General features: G+C 40.5%; 2 protein-coding genes across 3 annotated transcripts; one reads left to right on the top strand and one right to left on the bottom strand.

Moving 5' to 3' along the window:
• On the bottom strand, positions 1-1,612 carry LOC120884866 (uncharacterized). The gene is made up of 2 exons (XM_078029065.1): positions 577-1,612; positions 1-478 (listed from the first exon to the last, which is right to left on the bottom strand). The coding sequence occupies exon 1, from the start codon at positions 1,610-1,612 to the stop codon at positions 962-964; it is 651 nt and encodes a 216-aa protein (XP_077885191.1). The 3' UTR covers positions 1-478; positions 577-961.
• On the top strand, positions 1,526-27,086 carry Mxd1 (MAX dimerization protein 1). 2 transcript variants are annotated; one of them, XM_005322112.5, is made up of 6 exons: positions 1,526-1,659; positions 2,394-2,493; positions 7,398-7,427; positions 20,069-20,183; positions 21,877-22,036; positions 22,279-27,086. In XM_005322112.5, exons 1-6 carry the CDS (start codon positions 1,587-1,589, stop codon positions 22,464-22,466), a joined length of 666 nt encoding a protein of 221 aa, XP_005322169.1. In that variant the 5' UTR covers positions 1,526-1,586; the 3' UTR covers positions 22,467-27,086. The 2 variants fall into 2 exon arrangements, with proteins under 2 accessions (XP_005322169.1, XP_040126867.1); XM_040270933.2 differs by lacking the exon at positions 1,526-1,659 and adding an exon at positions 2,121-2,215.
• Positions 27,087-27,698: the final 612 nt, after the last annotated feature.

Below are 27,698 nucleotides of genomic sequence, written 5' to 3'. Positions count from 1 at the left end.
TTGGCAACAAAAAATACATTTTATTAAAAAAAAATCATGCTTTACTCATTTCAACCTTGAGGACTCCCAACTTAAAGGAAATGTCATTATGTGAAACAATGTACATTACTTGAGTCTCCAGAGAGCTTTCATTTCAAAAATCTTGATGAGGTTTATGGAACAATCCTAAACTTTTGGTTTTTATACATAATATTATAGTAAGCATTTATATTGGTACCACTCCTCACACAAACACACCTTCCTGCAGCCTTCCTGTTTTTATCTAGAATTAAAAGGGAAGGGAAAACCTTAAAAGAGATTTAGGCCAAAGAATCTTGGGGTTCAGCTTACTCAGCTTCAACTTTAATTTCTGAGCTCTTAAGACCCACTTGCGTGATAAGAGTAATTCTGCCACCACTCTCCCGGGGCAGGGCGGGGGAGGTAAGCGCCTTCGGAGAGAAACTCAATTCCGTGTACCGCAGCCGGATTCCAGCGCTTCCTGAGAATAGAAAAAACGCTGGGTGGCGTTTTACACCCGCCAAGCTTTTTTCTTCCAGCCCCTTAGTCACGTGGCGCCCTCTGGAGCCCCAGGCCCACCGGCCACTTGCTGAGTTGCTGATGAAGCTCTCCCTCCCTTGAGGATGCGCTGGGGGTTCACGGCTGCCAGATTCTGGAAAAGCCGGGGGCCTCCGGGGTCACAGCCACCAGACCAAAGGCTCCGGTCCCGAACCCGAGCGGGGATGAGCTCCCAGGTGACGCGAGGTGCCAGCCTTCCATTCGAGGGACACTTGGCAGGTCCTCGAAGTTTTCCCCAGAGACAGGACTCGCAACAGGTCAGAGGCAGGACCGGGAGGGGTCGGGCGGAGCCTAACTCCGCCGCGGCCGGTGAATCAGCACCACCCAGCGCCGGGGCCAGCCATTTCCAGCCAATGCCAGACCTGAGGAGGAGTAGCGAGGCCGCTGGCCACCAGCCACTCAGGGCTCACCGGACCTGGAGAAAGGTGACATCATCGTAGCTGGGAGGTGTCCGAAGGCTCCACCAATGGGAGGCAGGTGAAGTGGCTAGCCTTCTACAGCTCTTGGCCAATACTAACAAAGCAAAAGGGGGCCCGGTTGTCGGTATAGAACCAATGGAAAACAGGGAAAAAGCACGAGGCGGAGTTGCGAATCCTGTCACCAATTGGAAAGAGGGGGGTGGAGCCCGGGCCTTGTCAAGCGTGACCAACCACCGAGAGGAGCGGACTTTGCGGGGCGGAGCTGTGGTGTCCTCTCCCAATCGCACAAGGCCAGGGGCGGGGTATTCTTTAGGGTGCCCAATGAGGAACGCAGCCGAAGCGGGCCTGTCAAGAGAAGGGGCTGGGGGCGGGGGGATGGTGAGTCGGGGATAAACACTCCGCGGCGGTGGCGGCTGCTGCTCTGCTCCGGGTTCTGTCACCGTGTCGGCGGTGCCCAGCTCACTGGCCCCCTCCCCCTCCCGGCGAGCGTGTTCGCCAGTGGCTCCTTCAGCCCTGCTCCGCGGGGTCCACAGCGGGGCGCGGGTGTCCGGCGGCCGCGGCGAGCCTGTGGGCAGTGGGGGTTGGTCCCGTGGCTCCGGCCCCCGGTGCAGAATGGCGGCGGCGGTTCGGATGAACATCCAGATGCTGCTGGAGGCGGCCGACTATCTGGAGCGGCGGGAGAGAGGTGCACGGGGACTGGGAGGCGTCTGGCCCGAGCCGGGGCCGGGGGTCCTGAGGGACTGGGCGGTGGGTCAGGGAGCCCAGCCTCTCCGGGGGTGGTTGGAGGCGCCGAGAGCGCGACCGCGAGCGCTCCCAACCCCTCCGGCTTTCCCCACGCGCGCTCTGAAAGGAGGCCTCTGCTGCCCCAAAAGCAATGAATGGGGGTGAGAAAGAAGCTGCTGTCCCCCAGGTCCTGGGCACAACCTCCTCCCCACCCCCTTGCGAGTAGGGTTGCCCAGAGCCTTCTCAGCCAGTCCCCTCTGATTTACCTCACCTGCGCTGGTGCCCGCCAGCCCCCAAGTGGGCCGGCGCCCTGTCTCCCAAGCCGAGGAGCAGTGTCTCGCCTGGCCCCGGGTCGGGGTTCGCCCCGCACCTTCGCCTGAGGTTGCTCCCACTTAATCCACACCAACCTGCTGGACATTGCTAATGGGCGACCAAAGCTCGGCGAGCTTAGCCACTTGCTGTGTCTTTCTCAACAATGAGCAACTGGAATCTTCTTTTACACCTGCTTGGAACTAAGGGTATTCACACAATTAAAAAAAAAAATCATTGTTCTCAGAATTCCACCTTGCTCTGTTTAGTTATTTCCACAGTATTCTTTTAAAGATAAATAAATAAATGAAAAGGGGGAAACTGTGAAAGGGATGGAGTATTAAATGTTCTAGGCTCATTCATTAACTGGATCCTCCGGTTTTCTAGAAGCTGAACATGGTTATGCCTCCATGTTACCATACAATAACAAGGACAGAGATGCCTTAAAACGGAGGAATAAATCCAAGAAGAATAACAGCAGTAGCAGGTAATTTGGTAAATATTTCTTTTTCTCATCTAGATTATACTGTAGGTGATATAAATGGCAGAATGTAAGTTGTCTGTTGTGATTATAACCCTGTAAATACATTAAGTAGTGATCATGATTCAGTAATGCACACATGGTCTTAAGACATTTGAGGAAACAGTCCTTCAGTTTAAGTTGAGAGGACTGAAAAGAGAAAGAAAAATGTTTGCATTTCTTTATGATCTTTTTTAAATTTTAATTTTGCTTTTTTCCCCTTGCTGAACAAAAATTTGTGAAAGCTTTAAGTGAGATAGCAATCATGTCAATATTTCACCTTCAGAAGTTGCAAGTTCAGGGCCAGTTTTCTATAGATCAAAATGCTGGACATTTTCAATTTACTTTGCATAATGAAGATTTTATAAACATTAAGTATCACTTTGTCTGATAATCTAATTTGTCATATCTATTTATAATGGCAAAGATGAATGATTGAGGTTAAAGCCTACCTCTCTAGTGATGGAGGAACTAATAATATTAAACTACTAATATGTTACCTTTTTGTGTTAGCCTCACAAATTGCCTTATAGTTCTTAAAAGCTATAAATTTCACTGGAAAGTATTTAATTAATGGTCAGTGAAATTGTATATTAAAGTCCTAAGCATAGTTCCTGGTACATATAAATACTCCATCATTCTTCTTACCACTTTTTCCTTCTCTTTTCCCTTAAAATATTATTTGGCTAGGAATTCTGTTTTATTAGATTCATTCAAGTTTACCTTTCTCGCTAGATTAAAATCATTGACATTTTCATCACTAATTTAGAATCCTTATCCTTCTATCACTCTCATGAATAACTTGTTGCAAGTAACTATGTGGGCAGCCTCTTTGGCTTAATATAGACCACTTAAGGCTAGAAAGGTCCCACTTAAACCTAAAACTCACTTGTTCTTGTTGCCTAGTCTGACCTTGGTTCACCCCTGGTCCTTAGTATTAGTAGAATCACAGGATGTGAGTAGCACCTTTGTGCCATGCTCTTGACTAAGATGCACATGAAGGATGAACCTGCTAATTACCTGGTGGATTTTCCTTGTCCTCTCATCTTAAATATAACCTGAAGGTTGTAGCCAATGATTCTGTGGATGGGCTAAAACCCTTTAGGAAGGATGTAAGTATTGACTTGGATTACACATGGTATCAAAACAACTAAGCTATGTTGCATTTTGTTACAGTTTAAACTTTTAAATTTTTGTTTGAAAAAACTTTGAAGCCTTTCAGTTTTTTTTTTTTTTTTGAAAAAGCATAGTGTACTTTCGCTTTTATTGTCCATGTTATTAATGCTTAAATACCTTAACACTTTATTTTTTCCTAAGTTTCACAGAAAGATTGTGGGGGGATTTTCGGTAATAGTGGAAAGTAGAAAAGAAGATGTTGTTGAAGATAAATGGCTTGGTCCAGAAAAGATGATTAGGAAAGAAAACTGATATTTGAGAATTTTAAACCAAGAAATGGATTCTTTTTAGTAACAAGCATTTTTCCTACAAAGTGGCCACAATTCCTGATATTTAAAAAAAAAAATCATCTCTTCTATTAATGGGTTTGGTTTGCTTTCCATGTTTAGAGACAAAAGACTATCAGAGTTGTCCATGTATTTGACTAACAAGGAATTCATGTACTATATTAAGTGGCATATGGAGCTCTGAGGGACTATGATTTTACCTGGAGATGGCACCAAGCAAACATATGAAGCAAGAACAGGTAGTTTTATTTAAGTGCGATCACTTCTTTCATGACCTGTCAGAATGTCCCTTAGCTGAGGAGTAAGTCATCTCAACAGAGAAGACATTTTGACTCCTTGGTTTGAATCAGCTTTATATCCACATATGATCAGGATTTTGAACTGAGATGAGGGCGGGGGAGAATATACTGCTAGTTTACAGAACAGTAGTTTATTCCTAGTTATTCAGGTTGAAATGCTGTGCTCTTTGCTTATAGAGTCTGAGGCAGTACTTGTCCTTGAACAACAAAAAAATAAGATTTAAGTACTATGTCAAACTTCTTGGGAACTGAAAATGCAGTTTATTTAAAAGCTGTTTGTAAAAAAAAAATGAAATTTGAATATTGATTGTTTGGGAACCATCCAAAAACTACTGGAATAGGGGAAGATGAAACATTTTTTTCCTTGCCCACTGATTTTTTAAATCAGTAATTATTTATAATTGAAATCTAGAGTTTATTGTTGTCTTATTTTTTAAAAGACAAGATCTCACTAGGTTGCCTAGATTGGCCTCCTACTTCTGGTTTAAGCAATCCTCGGCCTCTGGAGTAGCTGGGATTACAGGCATGAGCCACCATTCCCAACTCTAGAGCTTTTCAAAATATGTTTTGTCACATTAGTAAAGTAGGTTTTGGCAGTCATGTGAAGAGGAAGTTCAGTTCTTTTATGACAGAGGCTGGCAGGTGCAGTAGCACACACCTGTAATCCTAGCAACTCAGGAGGCTAAGGCAGGAGGATCACAAGTTCAAGGACAGCCTTGGCAATTTAGAGATACCCTGCCTCAAAATAATAAATAAAAAGGGCTAGAGATGTAGCTCAGTGGTAGGGTGCTCTTGGGCTCAATCCCCAATACCATAAAACAAACAAACAAAAACCTGCTAAATAGCTGAACTGACAATGAAGTTTTTCTGAACCCAAGGACATTTCTCATTTTTCACACTGTAGTTTTACTTAGTTATCTTTTCATCTGAAATTTGACCTTTATCAGTGATTCAATAGTTACCAAATCTTCAATAATCCCATGGAAAAGTTTTGACACAGGATACCTATGTATTCTATAATGCTTTAATTAAAAATGTAAATGCATAACCATCAATAGGCAGCTAGCAATCTCTGACTCAATCACTTTTGAAATGGTTACTTTTTATTAATAACTAACTCAGTTTTAGCAAATAAAATGCACTTCAGCAATGACCTAGCCATTAGGTAGACGTCTCCCTTTAAAAAGCACCATGTTTCGACACCCTTAAGTAATTAGGTAAAATTTGTAGTTTCCAAGACTCTGTTCAGAGTTTGGAAAGTTGTGCTTCTTATGTTTTTTTTTTTTTTTTTAAGTTTTTCTTGGAAATTCAATGTTATATAAATATATAAATCTGTCTCTCTATATACATCTCTTTAAAGAATCCAGAAATGTTGGATATGAGTACCATGCAGGCTGCTATTTTCTACTACCTTTTCAACCTATTCGCTTTACTTTCCACCTACTTACTGATGGCCCTTGACCAGAGCTAAACAGGGAAATTTTGACCAGCTGTTGTCATTTACTTTCATATATTAAAAAAAAAAAAAATCTGTTAAGACTCCAATTTCTTATTCCCATTTAAAAGTAAAATGCCACATAATTTAAAGCCAAAGGTTTGCAATATAGGCTGGGTTCTTGGTAACTATGGTATCCTGCTGGTCATTGAAGGAAATAAACCTTAGAAAAATGTACCTGAAGAATGCTGATGGATAGCCAAGTAAATCAACTGAAAGCTTTAAGTTTTGAGGTCCATATATCATTTACCTAGAAAGTAAATATTCTAAAGCTTAAAATACCATCATTATTCTCATTTATTTTTTCCTCATAAATAAAAATTCATCTCCCAAGGGCCTCGTAGAAGAGAAATTTTAGTGCAGGCCTAGAAGTTTCCCATTTCAAGACAACACCCTGCACTCACCCAGACACACATAATTCACTGCCTCCCATCTGTGGTGCAGGTGAACTTGGTGGTGAAGTCCCCAATGTAAATGAGTAACTGCGCATCCTCAAGGTAATCTTCCTCCATGATTGCTGGGAGACTTTATCTCATAGACTCAGTAAGGCCACCAGTTATGGCCCCACAGAATCCAGGACCTGAGCTATGGCATAAACTCCTAAGCTGATTAGATTCCAGAAAATTTCAGTAAGAAATGTTAAGATTCAGCTCCTTTGTAAGGCTGGAGGTTGCCAAGTTCATAACTGGTTAGGAAGGCATTGGATGAGGACACTGAAGAGGGGCCACATTGACTGACTTCCTGTGACTTTGTGGAAACTTTTCCATAAAATCTTAAACTAGATCTTATCTTCAAAGTCAACTATTAACACACTAATAAATATAATTTTATACCCCCCACCTTTTATCCAAGGCTTTCTCATTAATTTTGCAGTTGTTACCTCACTGATCCATGCTTTTCAGTGGTTTATTGGCAATAATTTTTATTCCCATTTTACAGAAGAATTAATCAAGGATAGGATTGTAAAAATTTTTAAATGGTCTATAGTACTGGTCAGTGGCAAAACTGAACTTTGAATTCCACCCTAACTTCTGCTTTAACTATCTAATTGTCTCTGTGTTAAGCTGAGTTTTGGAAACCCCTCCCTAAAATCACTTGATAGCTATTCAACAGTAGCATCTTTCAGAAGGCTGTTAATTCATGGAGTCAAAAGATTGGGGGAGGATTATTTTACTGTTTAAAACTGTAAGCTATAGTCAAACAACTTAAATTAAATTTTGGTGTATGCTACCCCTAGAAAAACCTGCAGGGGTAGGGTGGGGGTGCCACCTCCTCTGTTTTACCCTAAAGAAAGCTTTGTGGTATTATATAACCCAAATTCACATTGCATTGCACTGCTGTTTTTCTCTTTGTATAAATAGACTCTTTTCTTTCCTTTCTTCAAAAGGATTACTTTTGTACCAGGAAATGTCACTGCTCCTTGAACTCTGTTATAGATATTTACATTTATCTAACTTCCCAAATGGACTAATTTCTTTGGAGCCCATGAATTTTTCTCCCTTTCTCTTTTATCTTACCAACTTTGGACAGAAAGAAGTTAAAATAATTGTGTTGATGTTGAAATTTAGTCCTTTAAGACAAGAATAATCTTATTCTTATTGTTTCCTCTTTCAGATCAACTCACAATGAAATGGAGAAGAATAGGTGAGCTGGGGATTTGGGAGGTGGAATGTGGGGTGTTTTGATGCATTTTCTATTCAAGTTTTTGGTTGCTTTTATTTTTCTCTCTTCCTATTGGTGGCACCTGATTTAAGAGTTAACTCAGGGCCCTTTAAGCAGCATTGCCCATAAATCTTGAGTGGATGAAAAGCTTGACAGTTCCAAGACCATACCCTTGACCCGTCCCCAGCCCCAGAGGACTCCTGAGGAATAAATGCCTTTATGTAGTTATCCCGCAGACTATAGCATGTTAATTCCTAGGCCATATTTCTACAAATAGCATTTTAAAAAATGTACATACTACTGAATATAATTGGCAATGCTGTCTTAAATCTTGTATACACACATACACACTTGTGTATACACACATGTGAGTAAACTTGCAATTTAGTTGTGAATGAAGATTCTCAAAATTCAAGCAAATATATGTATGGTGGAAATTTGGAGATGGTGACCAACAAGAGAAGGCCTGCTCCCCTCACTGGGCTCCATTGTGCCACAAGCTTGAGTTGATTCTCTTTCACCTTGATTGCTTCTTACTGCTTATTTAATTCTTATTTTTCCAAATGAAGTTGCCCATCCTTCAGTGACATAGCCTAGTGGTTCCCAACTCTGCTTGCATGTTACCATCATTTGCAATGCTTTTATTTTAACATTTTAAAAAATCTTTTCATGTTAAATACATCATATACATACACTTGTGTATTTTATGGGGATAGAAAATAGATGTTTATTTCTTCTGATTCTATAAAATAACTTTTTATTATAGAAAATTTCAAATATACAAACGTAGAGTGAATAATGTAATTGAGTCTTGTGTCTCCACCACCAGTTTCAGTAATTATTAACATTTTTGCCAATCTATCTTCTATAATCAAAACTATCCCTCTTCATGGAATATTGTAAAGCAAATTTTCTCTCTCTAGTAAAGACTCTTTTTAAAAAATGACTACTTGCTTTTTACTATGCTGAAAAACAATTAATGGCAATTTTTTGTGGAGCTTTAAAAAAAAAATGCCCAGACTTCATCCTTAGCAATTCTGACTTAATTGGTTTGGGTTGAGACTCTGTACTAGTATTTTTCAAAAGCTCCCCAGGTGATTCTCATGTGCAGCCAGGGCTGAGAACCATCGAGCAAGTCTCATTCTAGTCTCTGAGCTCCCATCAACTTGAAATGTGGGCTACCCATCCAAATTGAATGGCTTTCTCGGCGCCCTGCATGAACAAGAAGATAATGTGTAACGATGGCTCTGTAAATACATGTGACTGTTTCATGCAAACCCTCTTTGAAAAAGGAGTCTGACTCTGAAAGTCAGGATCTGAATGATATTGATGTTTTATCAGTAAAAGGGCAGACTAGACCCTTACCAGGGAAGATCTTGGAAAAGGATGAACATTTAGCCTTTCCTCACTGCAATATCTTCTGTGTGTGTGTGCACACGCACGTGTACAATGTTGGTTGAGTGCCTCACTGTACATGTAATTTTTCCCCATCCCTTCTTCCCTCTTAGCTGTTCTGCGATTGTGACAGACCATGTTTCCTTTGTGCGTAGAACTTATACATTGTGAACTAGAAACTCAAAGGTATTATCTTTGGAAAGGTGGGCAGCTGTGGCTTTCCTTTCTCATCTTTAGATTTGCTCCTTTCTTCTGCCTTTGCAGCAAACTGGGTAAACTGGGAGGGACTATTCTGCTGAGAAGGCTTCTAGTTCTCCTTCTCTCCTCTAACCTTTTAATTAGGCATTTATTTGTACAATTACTAAAATTTTATCCTTTCAGGTGAAGACTCTTAGACTAGCTAGACCTCTTTGTGCCTTTTACCTCTGCAAGAATTCCACACAATGTTAAGGCATCATTTATTTTAGAAACTCAGGGGTGTTTATTTTCTGTTTACTTGTGGCCCAAGAGCTTGGGCTGTGTACTGGGTATTAGGTGAGTTCATCCAGGGCATCTAATCAGTGAGGTCCTCATCCCAGAGAATTGTGTGGTTTGTCTAAAGAGAAACATGCAGGGACTGTTTCAATGAATATGCTAAGTGATTGAAGTATGCACCGGATTCTATGGAGGCAAAAATTCTAGAAAACTGGATTTGAAGTCATTATTGGGCTAGCTACTTATAATTCAGATTGCTTCCATATGACCAGTTGATTTTTACTTGTGAAAGGATTAATCCCCCCCCCCCACTGTCCTTTCTTTTTGGAATTCTGTCCTATAAGGTCTTAATAATTATTTCACTGGTCTAGAGCATGTGAACAGAAGAGAAGAAAGTAAGGACTCAATTTACTTAATTTAACCAAGCATTGGTTGCTGCAGTTCAGGGAAGGAGTTTAAAATTGTCAGACTTTTCTCCTTTGTTTGTGCAGATACTTAAGAGTTTTTTAGTTTTAAGATCAAAGAGCTACTCTTATAATCTCCCTGGCTTTGGTAGCTTATGCCTATAAAGAATACTACTCTGCTAAATGCTAATACGTGTTAGCTTTTTTTTTTACTTAAAATAAAACAAAAGATTGTCAGGGCTCTCAAAAAATAAAAAGCAACTTATGATAAGAAGTTCTAAAATTAGGAAATTGTATAATTGACTATACTTCTTCTTAGAAGCCTTTTCTGTGGGTGAGCCGATGTGGCTCAATGGTAGAGCACCTTCCTAGAATGTGTGAGGGCCTGGGTTCAATCCCCAGTATTGCAAAAAAAGTAGCTAGGTGAAACCTTTCTGTGGTACCTTAGAGGTTCTTAATAATTAGTGTTACTCTAGGTTATCAGGATCCACTATGAGAATATTAGATTCAACATTGTGACTTTTAAGTAACTTGATATTGGTGGGAGGGTAAAAGAAGACATCTAGAATGGTGGCGATGGCATCTTCTACTCAGTAGAATAAGCATTGGTTAAGTACCTACAGCCATGTAGTTGGCATTGGGAGTACTGAGCCCAGGAACAACCAAGGCCCTGCCATGGGAAGCTGTTTCCATATCACTCCAGGGAGGTCCTGTTTGTTGGCCCTGTTGTTGTCCCATGGCCTGCAGCATTGTAACTAATTGGGGGGTGGGGGTGAGACCTCCTAAGGAAACACCCTTGGGTTGGTATACACTGTGTTTCCTTTCCTTTTCTTTTTTGTTATTTAAATTCATCTTGTAAAAATATTTGAGAAATATAGAAAATAATACTAAAAACTAAAATTTTGTCAGAAATAAACTAAGAGAACTTCAAAATATTTCTTTTCAATTATTTTGGAAAATAACTAAAAATATAGATTACTGTAAAAAAATAAGAAAATTCAGAAAAGCACAAAGAACATAAAAATCATCTGTAATAGGCCTCTCAGGGATAACAACTGGTAACATTTGTTCCACATCCATCTAGATTTTTGTATATTTTTAAAATCAACATAGGATCATATATTAAATAATTGTAGTTTGTTTCTTTTCAAGTTACTTTATGGACATTTTCCATTGTCATTAAATCTCCATCTCCAGCATTACTTTTAGTAAATGCTCAGTATTATGTCATGTGGTTGTGTCGTAACTCCTATAACCATTCCCCTAATGTAGGTTCTTCCCAGTGTTTTGTCAATGTAACTAATGCTTCCTCAAACAGACTTGTAGATACACCTCTGTTCAACATCATCTTTATTTCCATAGGACAAATTTGTAGCTGTATAATTAATGGCATACAGGTTTTTATGATTTTAGATGTTGATTATTAGGTTGCCCACCAGGCAAGTTACAGACAGTATTTTTCTTATGTCTTTACAGTTGATATTATAACTTAAAGACTTTTATCAGTTTGATAAGTCAAAAACAACAGCAACAAAAAACACACAAAGGCAATTTGTTTTAATTTGCATTTCTTGTATTACTAGCACAATTGAAGAATTTTCATGTGTGTGTGAGTATGTGTTGCTGTTAAATAACCTTTGTCTAATTTTGTATACTATAGAATTTATCCCCTCCCTCCCCCCTCTCTTTTTTCCTTTTGCAGTACTGGGGATTAAACCCAAGACCTCACACATTCTAGGCCATTTTTCTATGACTGAGCTACATCCCCTGCCCGACTCTTTTATTTTAAAAAGATTCAATAATGTAAAGGATATGTATATAGAAGATATTACCCTTTTTTTAATTCACATAATTGTCCAGTTTGTCATTTACCTTCAGGAAATCTGTCTCCTCTCACTGATTGAAATTGATGCCTCTGGTGTATACTTAACTGCTGTGTGTGCCCAAGTCTATCCCTAGACTTGTTCTTGTAGTCCACTGATTCGTTGAGCCATTCTTTTTCCTTGCCTTTATAAAAGTATTTTTAATCATCGAGGTTCCATTATTTATTTCAGGGTCTAGTAAAGCAAATCTCTTCTTGCCTTCATTTTCCTTCCTTTTTTAATTTTTCCATACTCTTAACTATTTTTACCAGTTTATTTTTTCCCACAAATTTTTAACCAAACTGTCAGTTCCCATCCCCCAAATTCTTTGATGATTTTAAAAAATCAAAATCACACAGTTCCAATATAAATTAATCTTTAAAAAGTTTATGTTTACATATTAGGTCTTTCCTATCAGGCTTTGGTGTGAGTCTTAATTTATTCAGACCTCTTTACCATGTCCAAGTAAAGTTTTGTTTTGTTTCCTTGTAGATCATCCACATTTCTTACAAAAGCTAGTTCCGAGTTTATGTTTTTATATTGCTGTTGGTTTCCCATTGAAGTTAACTAATCAATTCTTATTTGAATATAGGAAATCTTTTAACCTTTAGTTGTTCTGTCCTGTTTATTGGTGATAATTCTGCTGTTTCTTTCTCTTAGCTTTGATTACTCTGCTCTAAATGCCTTTCAGTAAACCCTACAGCAAATGGGGACTGTGATTACATGTAAGTTGCAGCCAACAGGTCAGGAGGCAGTGCTAGAATGGACTCTTTCAAAAGAAGGCTCTGGCATCTCCTTTAATAGTAGACACCCATTTTTCTGGAATGATACATATGCAGGCCTTGCTGGAATTAGGCAGCTGGTCTAGACAGGTTACCTCTGCCAGAGTCTTCTGACCCTATGACAAAAGATTTTTGTGTGTACTCTGTTGGGAAGATTCAGCAGCCTGATCTAAGCTGTTATTTCCATTTGGTCAAACAGGATTTCAGTGACATCTGGTCTGGCATGAGAAACCATTTCAGTCAGGTCTCTTCTGGCAGAATGTTCTAATTTATCATAGTTCCCTATAGTCCTTTCTTTGGCATTCTGACTTTTCAAATGACCATGTTTCTCATATAGGAAGGCTGAGGGCCTGACTTGTGCATGGGGCCTGGGTTGTGGTATGTATTACACCACTCTTACTGCTTCTGAACTCCCTTGACCACATTCAGGTTTCATCTAGGATGTCATAACAAATCCACATTTGTCACCCCATGGGGTAAGGGCATACCTATTCATTATAGAGGGTCAGCATAGGAATCAGTGTGCAAATCCCAGTCCATGCTAACAAAGTGGAGGAGATTTGTACTATTAGAGTCTCTTTTCTGCAGTATATATTTTGGGTAGATGGCATTTGCCCTTGGAAGCACTTGGAAAAAAGACCAATGCTGGTTATTTTACTAATTTCCAATCCCCTAACTGGAGCACTGGGGGCTACTCCCTGATTTGTTGTCATAGGAATTAATAGTCAAAGAGTGGGATAGAACTAGCCATACTAATTATAATATTATAAGTAAAAATTAGGTTCTGGAAAGGAAATTTAGCAAGGTATACATTAATAAAGAAGCAATCTTAGCCGGGCACAATGGCGCATGCCTGTAATCCTAGCAGTTTGGGGGAGCTGAGAGGCAGGAGGATCGTGAGTTCAAAGCCAGCCTCAGCAAAAACAACTCGGTGAGACCCTGTCTCTAAATAAAATACAAAATAGGGCTGGGGATGTGGCTCACTGGTTGAATGGCCCTGAGTTCAATCCCAGGTACTGCCCCCACCCCAAAAAAAGAAGCGATCTTATATCTTCAAAATGTAGCCACCATGAGTTATTATTTATACATTACTCACTGAGTATATTATTACCTTTGTATTTTCTACAAAGATGTGTCAGCACAGTTGTGAGGAATCTTCAGAACCTTCCAGGTTCCAATTAAGTTAGTAATAATGATGCATTTGACAATCATTATCCCTCAAGGGAGAAATAATATCTCAAGGGATTATTTTAGAAAAAGAAGAAAAGTACTTCCCCACCTCCCAAAGCATGATTTGTTGTCTTCATGTGGATTTTTTGTTTTAAGGCTTTGTTCCCAACCCAAAATCTATTATGACTCTTAATCACTTTTAGGGACTAATTTTTGATTCCTTAAAAAGACTTGTTTCTTCTTACCCTATACTAAATACCCTCTTTTTCTTACTATGCAGCTTATGCATAACTACATCTAAAATTATTTTTATTTGACCTCTAATTATCCTATAGAATTTATGATACTAGTAATTGGCTAAGTCTGTGCAGCATCAAGGTTAGAGATAAAATGATGAAACCTCAGAATTAAATAAGCTGTTCTTGGGGCTGGGGATGTGGCTCAAGTGGTAGCGCGCTCGCCTGGCATGCATGCGGCCCGGGTTCGATCCTCAGCACCACATACCAACAAAGATGTTGTGTCCGCAGAGAACTAAAAAATAAATATTAAAAAATTCTCTCTATTTCTCTCTCTCTCTCTCCTCTCTCTTAATAAATAAATAAATAAATAAGCTGTTCTTTCTTTTTGGACAATAATCTTTGGCCCAATTTTAATGAAAAAATTAGTACTCAGGAAGGTCAGATATATCATGTTCCTTAGGTAAGGCTATCATGAATTACCAAAGATATCACATTCTACTCTTATTTCAGTGTCTACAGATGCATTATTATTTCTAGGATCCAGTGGGTTAACAAGAAATAGAATACAAAGTCACTTCCATTATTTGGTAATGAACAAAACAGATGAGTTAGATACATAAGAGGTCCACAGTGTATGAATGAATGAATGAATGAACATGATCTGTTTGGGGGGCGGAAATAAGGGTATGATAGACTACAAAAGCTTGAAAATCTTTTAGGGAAATGTAAATTAAACAAGATGCTTATAGATAAGGGAGGAGAAAAAACATTTGGTAGAGGGCAAAGAGGAGGCCGTTCTGGAGCTTCAGGTGAGAGCTGATATTTGTCATGGTAGCTAAGATAAATCATTTTGCTGTAACTCATTTACTTTGATAACTCTGACTAAACTTTTGCACCACAAAGGCAGGGACTTAGTCTTATTCAGCATATATCCCAGTACTTGGGAAAGTAGTAGCACATAGTAATCCTTTAAGAAATGTGTGAAACAAATATATACTTCAAGATGTCCACCTATGAACTTAATGACTTATCTACCCTCTTTACTGACTGTCATTCTGCCTTGGCCTTATAATTCTTTTTTTCTCATATACTTTGCTGTGAAAGTCTGAGGGAGAGAGTAATTTCAGTTACACCTTCAGTAAATAAAAGTAATTACCAATAACAGTGCTTCCCCAAACATGTACACATGTGCGCAGATGCATGTTGACACCTCATTTGATACCACTTTCAATCTTGACTACATCTAAGTCAGGAAGAATCCTAGGTATAGAATACTAAATTCTGGAGCTATCCTCTTCCTACCATATTACTCTTTTTTGTTAAAACTGTTCCCCAGGTTATACATCTACCAGCCTGAGAGAGAGAGAGAGGAATAGATTCAAGCTTAAATCTGGAGGCAGAAATATAAGGAGAGCTCATTCGGAGTTGTCTAAGGGCACGCTCTGGATAGCCCAGGTGCCTTCTGTCAGACCAGAGCTGCCTTCAGTTATAACTTCTTTCACTTGGATTTTTGGTTTTCCATCCTTCATGACTGGCAAGTGGCATGCGACTATATTTTATATTTAAATCTTTTATCTGTTGGAATTTATTTAGATGTTGACCTCCCCACTCCCTTGCCATTTTCCAAACAAACATTTCCCCTACCAATGAACTGGAGTGTTATCTTCCTTATATGCTAAATTCATATCTATTCTTAGGTTTGTTTCTGGTGACTTTTATTTTGTTCACTTGATTTGCCTGTCTGTTCTTGCATTAGTCCTATGCTGTTTTTAATTATTGAAGCTTTATAATATAATTTAATATCTGGTACAGCACATTCCTCCTCATTAGTCTTCTTTTTCAAAAATTTTGGCAGTCTCACACATTTATTCTTCTAAATGAAGTTTAAACTAATTTTCCAGCATTAAAAAGAATACTGTTGAGATTTTGTTTTCTTGGAATTGTGTTAAATTTGTAGACAAACTTGGGAAACAGTGACATTTTTACTTTGAGGGTTCATATCCAGGAATGTGCTATTTTTCTACTTACTCAGATTTGCTTGTGTCCTTCAGCTATGTTTTATAGTTTTCTTCCCATAGATCCTTCCCAAACTGTTACAGCTGTTTGCTCCTAAATATGCTGTAGTTTCTTCTTACTATGAGAGCTTTTAGTTGTCTGTATGTGCCTGGCTTTGCAGGCTAGTGCACACTGGCCCCTTTACCTTTCTGTGGCCATTACAGTGGAGGTGCAGGAGGGAGGCCCAGGCCCTTCAGGAAGCTTCTCCTGGAGTGAGGCAGATGCTTCCCTCCTGTCCTTGGAATCCTTTCCACCTGCTTCTACATGGTGTATGGCTACAAAGCAATCTTTCCCTTTGTATTTATTAGCTTTATAAAGTATTTGCTGATTTTGAAATGTAAAAAAGTAATACTTTTAGCATAAACAATATCTGCATTTCCATAGAAAAAGGATTTAATTTTTTCGTTAAATATTTTAATGACAAAAAAGGACTGTTTTCTTTAAGGAAGAGTTCAGCAAACTGACTTTTATCAGATAGCCTCTTTCCACCTCGTGACACACTTGGAGTTCCCTGTTGGTTGTAAGAGGAATGTTAGAGCGCTGTAATTGTTTGCGCACAGTAATTACCCTTCTTGAGAGGAAACTAGGATTGAAAGAATAACTGCAGCCATGCACAAAGCACTCCATGTCAGACCCTGGCTCAGGTCCTATGTTCCTATAGACCAGAGCTATATCAGCCTGTATATAATAATCAAAGTAATCTTTCTAAAGAATTATCAGGTGAAGTTTGTTAAAGTTTATAACCTAGGTACAAAGCAGTATGGATCAGCATTAAAACATGCTTTCAGGGCAGGAGGGAGCCAATGTTTGGCACAACACCCCTCTGCTGGGGCCGGGAGCTGGGAGGCAGCTCTTGGCAGCAGGAGGACTATCCCACGAAGATGTTATGGGAGGAGATCCAAGTGGAGGGGTCAGATTGAGGTATCCGGTGGCTTGCTGTTGAGTATATGTGGCAAAACCCCTGCTAGTTCCCCAAGGGTTGTTAGACCGAGGTCAAAATGGGACAGGGACTGAGAGGAAAGAGCTGAGACAAGTGGTGGTTCTGCTTGTTTTGGATCTGGGAGTTCGGTGGGGTACCTTGGATTAGCCACAGGATTCCAGATTCCAGGATGATGGGAGGAGTGTGTGTGTGTGTGTGTGTCTCAGCTGAACTAAGAATCCTCACTGGAAGCTGTTACCAAGGAGTCCATTTGTTTCTTTATCTGGTGCAGGGGTTGGATTTCACTACAGTATGATGGAACTGAGCCTGTTTAATATCCCTCCTTTGTGGTTGGCCCAGGTTCTGGCATGGGGAGGTGTCTGCAGGTGGTGGCATGTGGGCAGGACAGCCATCAGGTTGGAGCAGTAAGGTGCTGGGAAAGGCAAGGTAGACCCTGCCAAAAACAGAAGTTGGCTTTGGATCTCTACAAAATAACTCTGGTTCTATTTTTTTTTTTTTTTTTTTAGAACTGGGCCAGAAAACCCTGAATGAACAGGTATTACCCTCAGCTTGATTAGTCGAAAGTCTTATTACTAGTTTCACACTGGAAGTGTCCCTTGGAAACCCACATTTGGGTAGTGAAAATAGTGCTTTTTGGGCTATACTGCTGTCTAACTAGAAATGACAATGCATTGAAAGATGACTTTATTACATTTTTATCAGTGGACAAACTTCCTAAAAAATTTACATACTCATATCTGTATTTAAACTCTCATCATAAAGACTAAAATGATACTGTTGTGAATCATGTAGTCATTGCAAATATCAAGTAGGCTCAAAAATGTCTAAATATAATTTTAATTTTTTAACTTTTTTCTCCTGATTTGAAAATCAGTCTTCAAACCTTACAGTAAGAAATAAGCTGTTGAGAATACATATGTAACTACAGAAGTGACTAGTTATACTTCCTCATTGTCTTTCTGAAATCATGATCTATTTTCATGGCTCTTTTTGAGGAATGTTGTCCATGGTGAACAATTTATCTACCACTTCCACTTTTCTTTATTTTTTTCCCATGCAATAGTGGGAGGAGCAACCTGCTCATGTGAGTCTTTGCTTGTGGCTCTTCCACAAGGACAGGTTTTCAGAGTCAGTAGAAGTCTTATAAAATACTATAAAGCATTTGTGCTCTTTCGTCTTCCCAGCTCAGAAATGAATGCTGTACTCCTTGAGCTTTTCAAAGTTTAAAGGCTCCTGGAGCAGCCAGGAAAATTTCCTCATGATCCAGATGAGGCAGGGGCTCAGGAGAACATCTAACCAGAGCTTCCTAGATTTGCCTTTGGAGAATATCCCACATCTGGTAGAGGTTGTGAATTGCCTTCCTAGGTCAGTATCATGCCTGTTTATTGAGGGTTTTGGGGTTTTTTTTTTTAACCTGTATTCTCAGCTTTTGCTAATATAGTAACATTCTTCCTTACATTCTTATTTAATATTCTTAGATAAATGCATATTTATCTGAAGGCGTAAGACTGAGTACAATTGCAGGTGCAAAGATGTAGTGGAGATGGACTCTGTCCTCTAGAAGCTTAAAGTCTAGTTCGACAGATGACACAAGCCACTCAGCAAACATTTATTTAGCCTGTGCGTGCTGGGGGCACTGTGCCTACACAGCAATGATTAAGCTGCAGACCCAACTTACTAAGGAGTTTGCAGCAAATGGTTAGGAAGCAAATACCAAACGACATGGGCAGATCAGTGAACTTCCCAGGGAGTAGTGGTAACCAGTAGGCCACCAGGAAGTACAGCATCTGCATGTGCTGGGATGGCTTGGGAAAGCTCTAAGGAGGTGATGGGCTTAAGCAGGTACTCCAAATCTTGGCTGTTTCTCTCATGAAATCTTGGCTGTTTCATTCATGGAATCTGCTTGATTCTAGAATATAGCCCAAATCAAAATTTCAATGAAGGGTAAATTTCCAAAATTGTGAGGACTCTTGTTTTCCTGGTCATTCTGTGATAAAAGATTCTCTTTAGTGGGTAGTGTTGCTTTCTTCTCATCCAACCTCTGTCTCTCTCCCACTCCGTTCCATTGCACCATTGTCTATGCTCCAGAACAAGAAGCAATTCTGCTCAGCTGTCCAACAGGTTTGTTAGTACAGCAAAGGCAATGACATCCTTTTTTCATATTTAAAAACAAAATTAACTTTTTGAATTGCAATACGGTTACATGATTAAAAGACCAAAAAGTATAAAGAATTATTCAGGCCAGGCATGGTGGCGCATGTCTGTAATCCCAGCAGTTCAGGAGGCTGAGTCAGGAGGATTATGAGTCTAAAACCAGCCTCAGCTAAAGCAAGGCACTAAGCAACTCAGTGAGACCCTGTCTCTAAATAAAATACAAAATAGGACTGGGGACTTGGCTAAGTGGTTGAGTGCCCTTGAGTTAAAAAAAAAAGTTTCAGTAAAAATTTCCCTTTCTCCCTTCCTTATCTAACTATTCCTTGTCTTCTCTCTACCCAGCCAGTCATTAGTCTCTTACAAATAATTCCAGTTTATGAACTTAAAAGGAAACATGAATATAGATTCTTGTTTACCGTCTATTTTACACAAAATAGCATGTCATGCTCATGCTTTGATGTCTTGCTCTTCCTCACTTCATAACAGTTCTGGGAAGAGACCTTTCCCACAGTACGTGGAGCACATTCTCTCTCCAAGGTCCTCCACCATGTGATGTGCCATAATGTATTTAATCAGTGCCCCATGGTGGTCATTTGAATTGTTACCATCTTTGCTATTACAAATAAAGCCTACCACCACAAGAATGGGATCCTAATTAGTTTTAAGTTATACTCCTTACAAGTATAATATGTCAAAATTGACTCTACTGTCATATATGTCTAAAAAGAACAAATGAAAAAATAAAGCCTCGATGAATATTGGTATACATGTCATTCACTGATGCACGTAAATGCAGCATTAATACAGTTCTGGTACTCTAGTGGTTTTGAACAGGGGTCTTTTACAAAGAGAAGTATGAGTTTAAAAGGATTCTCCGTTTTGCGTATCATTATTTTCTGATTTGGGTGTTCTAAATACAAATAGATTGTTCTATAATACAAAAAGATTTAACTTTGAAACTCTGGATTTTGCTTCTTAGTGCTTTTACCCAGAGTTGTCTGGCTGCAAACCAAGTTTATTTGGCAAGAGGTAGCATTTGCCATCACTGGGCCTGGGCAACTTCATATACTTTAAGAACGCACTCTTGCTGGGGCATCTTCCAGCCCACTGTGAAATTCTCACATGCTACTGCAATCTTGTTTTTGTAGGCGGGCTCATCTTCGCTTGTGCTTAGAGAAGTTAAAGGTGTTGGTGCCACTGGGACCCGAATCAAATCGACACACTACGTTGAGTTTATTAACAAAAGCCAAATTGCACATAAAGGTAAGTGTGTCTTGGGTTGCCTCTTTGTCTTTTCCTATCTAGTAAGGGCTTATCTGTTGTTATCAGGGACAAACAAAGGCATCTCTCCAGGACAGTCCTGTCCTCTGAACTCCTCCACCCTGAATACAGACATCTCCAATGCAACACGTCCAAACCGAGTATTCCTCACGTCCAGAGTTCAGTGGTCCATCCAGCTTTCCTTGCAACTGTATAAACTAGAAACTCGGGGTCCTTGGGTGGCTCCTGTCCCTTGACCATCCTCAAGACCTAACTATTTCAGAGCCTCGTCTACCTTCATCTTCACCCTAACACACTTCAACAAAACCTTCAGGATCAGGATGTGGGATCTCCCTACATCTCTCTCACCTGCACTCCAGTCAGCTATCCATGCTTCCTGAGGACAATCCTGCCAAAGCACAAGTCAACACGTTCCTCTTTTTAAATTCTTGGGTCACTCAGGACAAACTGTGTCACCACCTCCCCAACACACACCAGGCTCCGCCTGACCTTGCCCTCCCTGCCTATGCAACAGTATCTCATGCCACAGATGTCCCTCTCTCCAGCCCTTTTCCAGTCTCTTGCGCTTGTCATGTTCTCTTACCACAGGGCCATTGCACATGCTGCTCCCTCTGTGGTGCACATCCTCCCTCTTCTCCACTCATCCTCCAGATCTCAGCCACATCCGCCTACTCAGAGAAGACTTCGCTGACTTTCCTGACTCGTCACCTTCCTGTGACAGGTGGTGCTGTCATTAGGCATCTCAGTCTCTCTCAACCCTTGTCATAGTAGACATTTGGCAGTGGTTTGTGTGACTAGTGGGTGTCCTCATTATTAAACTGCAGAGTCCACAAGAGAGGAACTAGGCCTTTGTGTCCACCTTGTGTCCCGAGCAACTCAGTGTCTAACCCAGAGGCCCCCTTCAGTGACCAGCTTGAGATATGTTCAAACTCCTGAAAGCCATAGCCAAAATCAATGCTTGGCATGTTTTTATAGTCATATCTTGATTGGACAGATATCACTTTAATTTTGGTTATAGCCTGCATGCATGACAATTCTGGGAGGAAAAGAGCCTCTATTTAAAGCCAAACAGCTACAATTAAACACTTCTCTTAATTATCTGAAGAATATGAGAAGCTAGGGGGCAGATTTGTAAAAATAAGTTATCTATGGAAATGTGTCTTATAAGCTCTTCTGTTGGACAATTTGGAATCAAGACTCCAAAGGGAACTGTTATTTCCTGCTAACAAACAGAAGTTAATTGAGATTGGGCATGACACAAAAAAAGTGCTTATGTAATTGGGACATGTTCTTGAATAAACATAATTTTAAATAGAAGTGTGTTTCTTTAGCTCCTATCATATGCAATTTTCTATTCAGAAAGATGAGGTATTCAAAGGATCGCTGCAGCCCAGGGAGGCCAGGTTGAGGGGTATGGGATGCCAGCATATTGGAGCTCAGCCTCCCTGTGACAGACCAGTGCCCACATTGTGCCAGCACTGTTGGAGCTGAAGGAGTTAGATGAAGCCACAGTCCCTGACCAGTGCCCTCCTGTCTCAAAGAGGCGCTTGACAAGTGACACGCCAAATGGCTTCTAGGGACAGCTGGCACATATCACTGTTGGAAGGAAAGATGCAGGGTTGCTGCTGATTCAGAAATTCCCTGTGGGCTCTACCAACTACCCCTTGACTTGCAGAAACTTGAAGATTGTGACAGAAAAGCCGTTCACCAAATAGATCAACTTCAGCGCGAGCAGCGACACCTGAAGAGGCAGCTGGAGAAGCTGGGCATTGAGAGGATGCGGATGGACAGCACCGGCTCCACAGTGTCCTCGGAGCGCTCAGACTCTGACAGGGGTAAGTGTCCTCCCTCCTCCACCTGCCAGCCCGGGAACAGCGCTGCTCAGGGGAGGCTTGACAGGGAAGAAGGAATTGCTTGTGTGTTTCTTTAGTTCCCATCATATGCAGATAGAGTAGGACGACTGCCAGGAGTCAGCCCCCCTCTCCTATCAAGTTGGTTGGGGGTGGTCTGGTTTTCAGCCTGAATTTTCTGCAGATTGACTTCACTAACACGTGCATCTCTCACACGTGCCCTGCAGAAGAAATCGATGTCGACGTGGAAAGCACAGATTATCTCACAGGGGACCTGGACTGGAGCAGCAGCAGTGTGAGTGATTCTGACGAGCGGGGCAGCATGCAGAGCCTCGGCAGTGACGAGGGCTACTCCAGCTCCGGCATCAAGAGAACAAAGCTCCAGGACAGTCATAAGACGTGTCTCGGGCTCTAAGAGAGTGGTCGCTGGGCTTGCCTCCCTGGTGGTTCTCCCTGTCGGATCGATTAGGTAGTGTATTGGACCTGCCCACGCCGCCCTTGCACGTAAACTTCAGTGTACCACCTTTACCAAAATCAGCTTTGTAAAAGTTTTCGAGGAAGTGCGTAGGATTGTGGGTTTCTGATTGCATCCACTAGCTTCTCTCTCTCCATAAAAATTCGTCTCTGAGAGACTGTACATTCCAATCAATTCGAAGCACCCAAGAATTCTTAAGCAATTTTCACATCTCAGCAACTTCCCCTCTTCTTTACTGTCCTCAGTAGTTGACCAGACCTTTCTTAAAGTTTTCTGGCTTACTATGTTACTTGCCTAGGAGAAATGTCCGAGTGTGTCTTGTGCTTAGGAAACCGAAGGAAACAGACTTTTAAAGTTGAGATCCTGATCTCAGAACTCCAAAGTAAGCTTTGAAAGCGGGATTTAAGAGCACTTAACCGTGGACCTCACCCCGTGAGGAAGTCAGGAATACCTCCAGAAAACACCCTCCACACACACCTTGCTGATCCCCGACCGCCGCCGCGTGTGGATGGGAGCAGTATTTCTCACTTTAGAACGGACACCTTGGCAGCGTGTCTTTGGGTCGCACAGCTTAGGAAAGTTCCATCGTTGTTTGTTCCCACAAACACAACGGTACGATCTCTGTTTGCGCTGTCCTTGGACCTCGCTGTGTACTGCTGTCTCAAGGCACATTTCCCCTCCAAGTTTGTTATGCTACTTGTCTCTGGAACATTTTTTTTTCCTACCTCAGAGATAAATGAGATCTCCATTTCCCACTTCACAAAAGTGATTATGCCTCTTTTCCCCCCACCCCAAATAAGTGACATTTGGTCCAAGTCTAATCTATTTTCCTATTTAACTTTCAGCAATAACTGAGCTTTGGCCCTAGCTGAGCTAGTGGCCATCATCAGTGAGAGGAAAGTCCGCATTTCTACTCTCTGAGTCGCAGGTGGACGGAGGGGCTGTACAGTGTTACTAGAACTCCTCTCCTAATGGATTCTTTTTGGACACACCCAGAAACTTCTTTATGGAGGCTTTTGGGTTGATAGTTTAAAAGGCTGATTTTTCTCTTTGGTTATGATTTCTCCCTTAAGTGGTCTCCCACTTTGTAGCATTTTTATTTAAGCTAAAACAGAGCACATGTATATGTACATAATACACATTAAATCTATAAATACTATTTATTCATTTTATATAAACTAATGTAATGGAAAATAAATTCTTATGACTGTGCTTTTATAGATGTTCTAGAAACTTTGTATGTAGGTATCTACAAATTTGGTTCATTCCCCTGAATATTTTTGCATTCATATCTTTGAGGTCTTAATGTTTTCAGCCTCTAGTGAATCTTTTTCATTGAAGTTGAACCATTTGTAAAATCTGTGACGCTGCGGCAGAGTGTGTGTCACAAAGTGATGGGACATTCCTAAAATCCACAGATGCACCGCGACCTAAGGGCTCAGTGGCTGACTCAGCAACAGGCAGCCATGCCACGCTGCCCTGCTGGGCTGCGGTCACTAGCGCATCACAGCCTCACAGCTCATCCAGCGCCTCCACTTTCACACAAGTCAAGTCAAGTTCAAATGCACTCCATGCAGGAGCTCGTTCTCTACATGAAGAGCAGCCTAAACGAAGCAAGATCACTTTTGTGGGTTTTCTTTTGTTTTGTTTTTTTTTTTAATGATTTGTTAATGTATTTTTTTTTTAAAAAAGTCTTTAATTGGAAGTAGTGGACTCCTAAATGACTCCAAAGTCATCTGTAATAATTCTGTTTTGGTTTTGTTCTACTTTTTCTTCATTTCGGCTTTGGGTGGGGGGAGGGGCAGATGATACAAAGGATTTTTTTTTTTTATTGGTTGGAATCTTTTCCAATTACCAGCTGAAGATTTGCACTGAAATACAACTTGTATGCCTTTTGCATTTTTAAAGCCTGCTTCCTGAATTTAAGCAGAGTGGTAGTGTTCAAAGAGCCAGCTCAGCCTGTAACATGTTTGAAAAGATATATCTGCACTTTGAGGTCCCTTTCGAATGCCATTCGCTAGACCTCTCAAGCATTTTGTATGATTGCTACATCCAAGCGCCTCACAAGTCCACAATGCTGATGGATGCCACGTGGCATTGAAAACTCAAGACTTTGGAAAAGCTTGTGGGCTTGCATTGGGGGAGGGAAGGGAACAGAATTTGTGTACTTGTTTGTTTAATTTAGAAATAAGGCATCTGAGAGATGTCATTATTTTCTGTGTTTTAATTGTTGTGCCTTTGAGTTAAACTGCATTTTTGTCTTTTGGTTGAAATATGAAATGTACTGTCCCAATATAAAACAGTAATTATTTGACCTTTGCACTGTTTGTCTGGTCCTTTTCAATTTGATTGCATCTAAGTGTAGATCTCTATATTTTTAATGCACTTGTGAAAAACTGACACCAGGGTTAGACATTACTTTCAAAGTTCGAGGTAGACCGAGTCAGCATGCTAGACAGGCTTTTCTCTCTAACCAAAACTGTAACCTTCAGGACCAGCAAACTCAGCCCAAGGCAGCTAATCCCCCTCCCCGTGTGGCTGAACTGCAGCCGTGATTCGCCAATCTGTCCTCTCTCGTTCACTGATCCACCAGCGTGACTGCTAAGAGCTATAGAGTCTTTTTGATTGTTTCATTTTTTTAAGCAAAATGAAAACCTTTCTATTAGGGTCGATGGGGGGAGGAGACGAGCAAAGATATAAACCCCAGCCTTTAAGACGTTGACAATTGTACGTAAATATAGATATGTATAAATATAGGCACATGCATATTTTTATGTGAAAGTTCTTTTTAAAAAAAAAACTAAAAAGAAATCTAAACTGCACTCTTATTGATACCATCGTAATGCAAATGGGAAAAGAAGAGAACATCATCTGATTTAATTTCATGCCATGAAAAATATATATACGTGTGCTTCTGTTAACATTTCCTGAAAACCCAGCTTTCCATCCCTTGTTGGCATTGAATGGTGGGCTGAGCACCCAGGGTGTTTTGCTTGCGGTTTTCTTTTGCTTAGCAGAGATCTTGAACTCTTCAAGGTGCTGATAGAAACTGCTGGCTCCTTTCTCTACTCACAGACCTGAAGCTAGTTTAGCGATTCAAAGAGCATCACATTTTTGAGCAGACCCTAAAGTCTCCCTGTCAACCCAAGACTAAAACGATTCCATCTTCAATTCAAACTTGAGCATTAAGTAGGACCTGGCCCTGCAAATGGGCCACTTGAGTGGTGGCTGTTGTGTTGTTCTTTAAAGTGGGCATTTTCCTTTAAGCTCTACTTTTTCAAAAGAAACAAATGTCTCTCCCTGGGTTTCCTATGGGCCTCTCTCCCTTGTCTCTGGAGTGGCCAAGAACAAATCCTGGGGTCTGAAAAAAAAAAATGTGTATACTAGGTGAGATGGGATGCTCAAAATAACCTCCTAGCAATATCCTGGGGCTTGAGAATGGATTTTGTGGACTTTTTTCCTCTTGCCTTCTTCCTCATCCTTTAAAGAGAGAACTTATTTTTGAAAAGCATATATATTATACACACACACACACACACACACACACACACACACACACACACGCATTATTATTTAGGTTTTTATTCCATACTGTACTGGCAAGAATACCACTTTCATCGAATCTTGGTCTTTTCTGTTTCTTCTTTACTTGTGTCCCCCAGATTTCTTCGTCTTCCCCTCTTTACCTTCCCTGCGTGTTGAACACCAGGTAGTAAGAGCCTGAAAGGCAGTTTTCTGCATGTCCATCTGTCCTTTTTCTGTCTGACTCTGATGCAGTATGTTTTGGTAGCTGGCTACTCCTGACTTAAGAATCCTTCCTGGGAGAAGACAACCCAAGACCCTTTCCCATGAGGTGGTTTTCCTCACTCTACACCTTCAGATCTCTGTAGACTGGAGGATATTTTGTGTTCAAAGATAGTGGGGTTGGGGTGGGTGGGTACAATATGTGACTTATCATGATATTTTTTCATTATCAATATTTGTTCCCCGATCTTCTTATACTGTGTTCTTCTGGGAGAAGCAATAATTGGCACTGCTAGATTCAGCTATTGAATGGCTGAAGAAACTGAGTATGTTTGTCTTCTCTCTCAAAATCATAAAATGAGAATTTGTAAGGCACCCAATTCTAAAATTGATTTAGATTTTTAATTTTGATTTCTTATCCTACCTGAGGGGGTGATGGGTTGAAGGGGGCCTCCTTCATTTTAGCTTTTACCTGAGAACCAAACTGCCTTTCCCCCCTGTCTCTAGAATTGGTGCTCTTGAAATATTGCTGTTAACCATCAGTTGGGGGTGGGGGCACCTTCCTAAAGGTAAACACAGCCTAAACAGGGGAGTAGCCAATGAAAGAATGGGAAATTCTGTTTCCAGATGTTTATTTCTTTATGTAAATAAGACGCCAATGTAAATCCTGTGTCAAGACCATAGAGAATGGTGCTTTTTATTACAGTTAGCACATGCATTTTTAGAAACGATTACATGTTTTAGAGAATCTTTGCTGTGTATATGTAAACTTCTGTATTGTTCAACTGTTAACAAATAAATTATTTCATTATTAAAGAGATGCTGGTCTTCCCATCTTTCCAGTGTTTGTATCCTGTTTCCCCTGGCATGGTTTTTACTTATAAGACTGAGTTAAACAAATTCATTTTTTTCTTTTTAATTTCATGGCGAATTCCCCATGGCCCAAAGTTTTCAGAACATGGATTCTGTGATGATCATTTATTACTTTTTTTTTTTTTGAACCATGATTGAACCCAGGACACTTTACCACTAAGCCCCATCCCCAGCCTTTTTTTTTTTAAATAATGTCATTTTATTTATTTATTCTTTTATCTGGTGCTGAGGATTTAATCCAGTGCCTCACACATGCAAGGCAAGCACTCTATCACTGAACCACAACCCCCAACCCCCACCCCAGCTCTTTTTTATATTTTATTTAGAGACAGGTTCTGAGTTGCTTAGTGCCTCATTTTTTTTTAATTATACTATGTCATTCATTTTTTAAAATACCTTTATTCATTTAATTTTATGTGGTGCTGAGGATTGAACCCAAAGCCTCACATGTGCCAGGCGAGTGCTCTACCACTGAGCCATAACCCCAGCCCAGTGCCTCGCTTTTGCTGAGTCTGGCTTTGAACTCTCAATCCTCCTGCCTCAGCCTCCTGAGCC

Source organism: Ictidomys tridecemlineatus, chromosome 12 (assembly GCF_052094955.1).
Source record: "Ictidomys tridecemlineatus isolate mIctTri1 chromosome 12, mIctTri1.hap1, whole genome shotgun sequence".
Taxonomy (NCBI): Eukaryota; Metazoa; Chordata; class Mammalia; order Rodentia; family Sciuridae; genus Ictidomys; species Ictidomys tridecemlineatus.
Note: the sequence above shows the minus strand (reverse complement) of the source record. Positions and strands in the feature narration are given on the sequence as shown.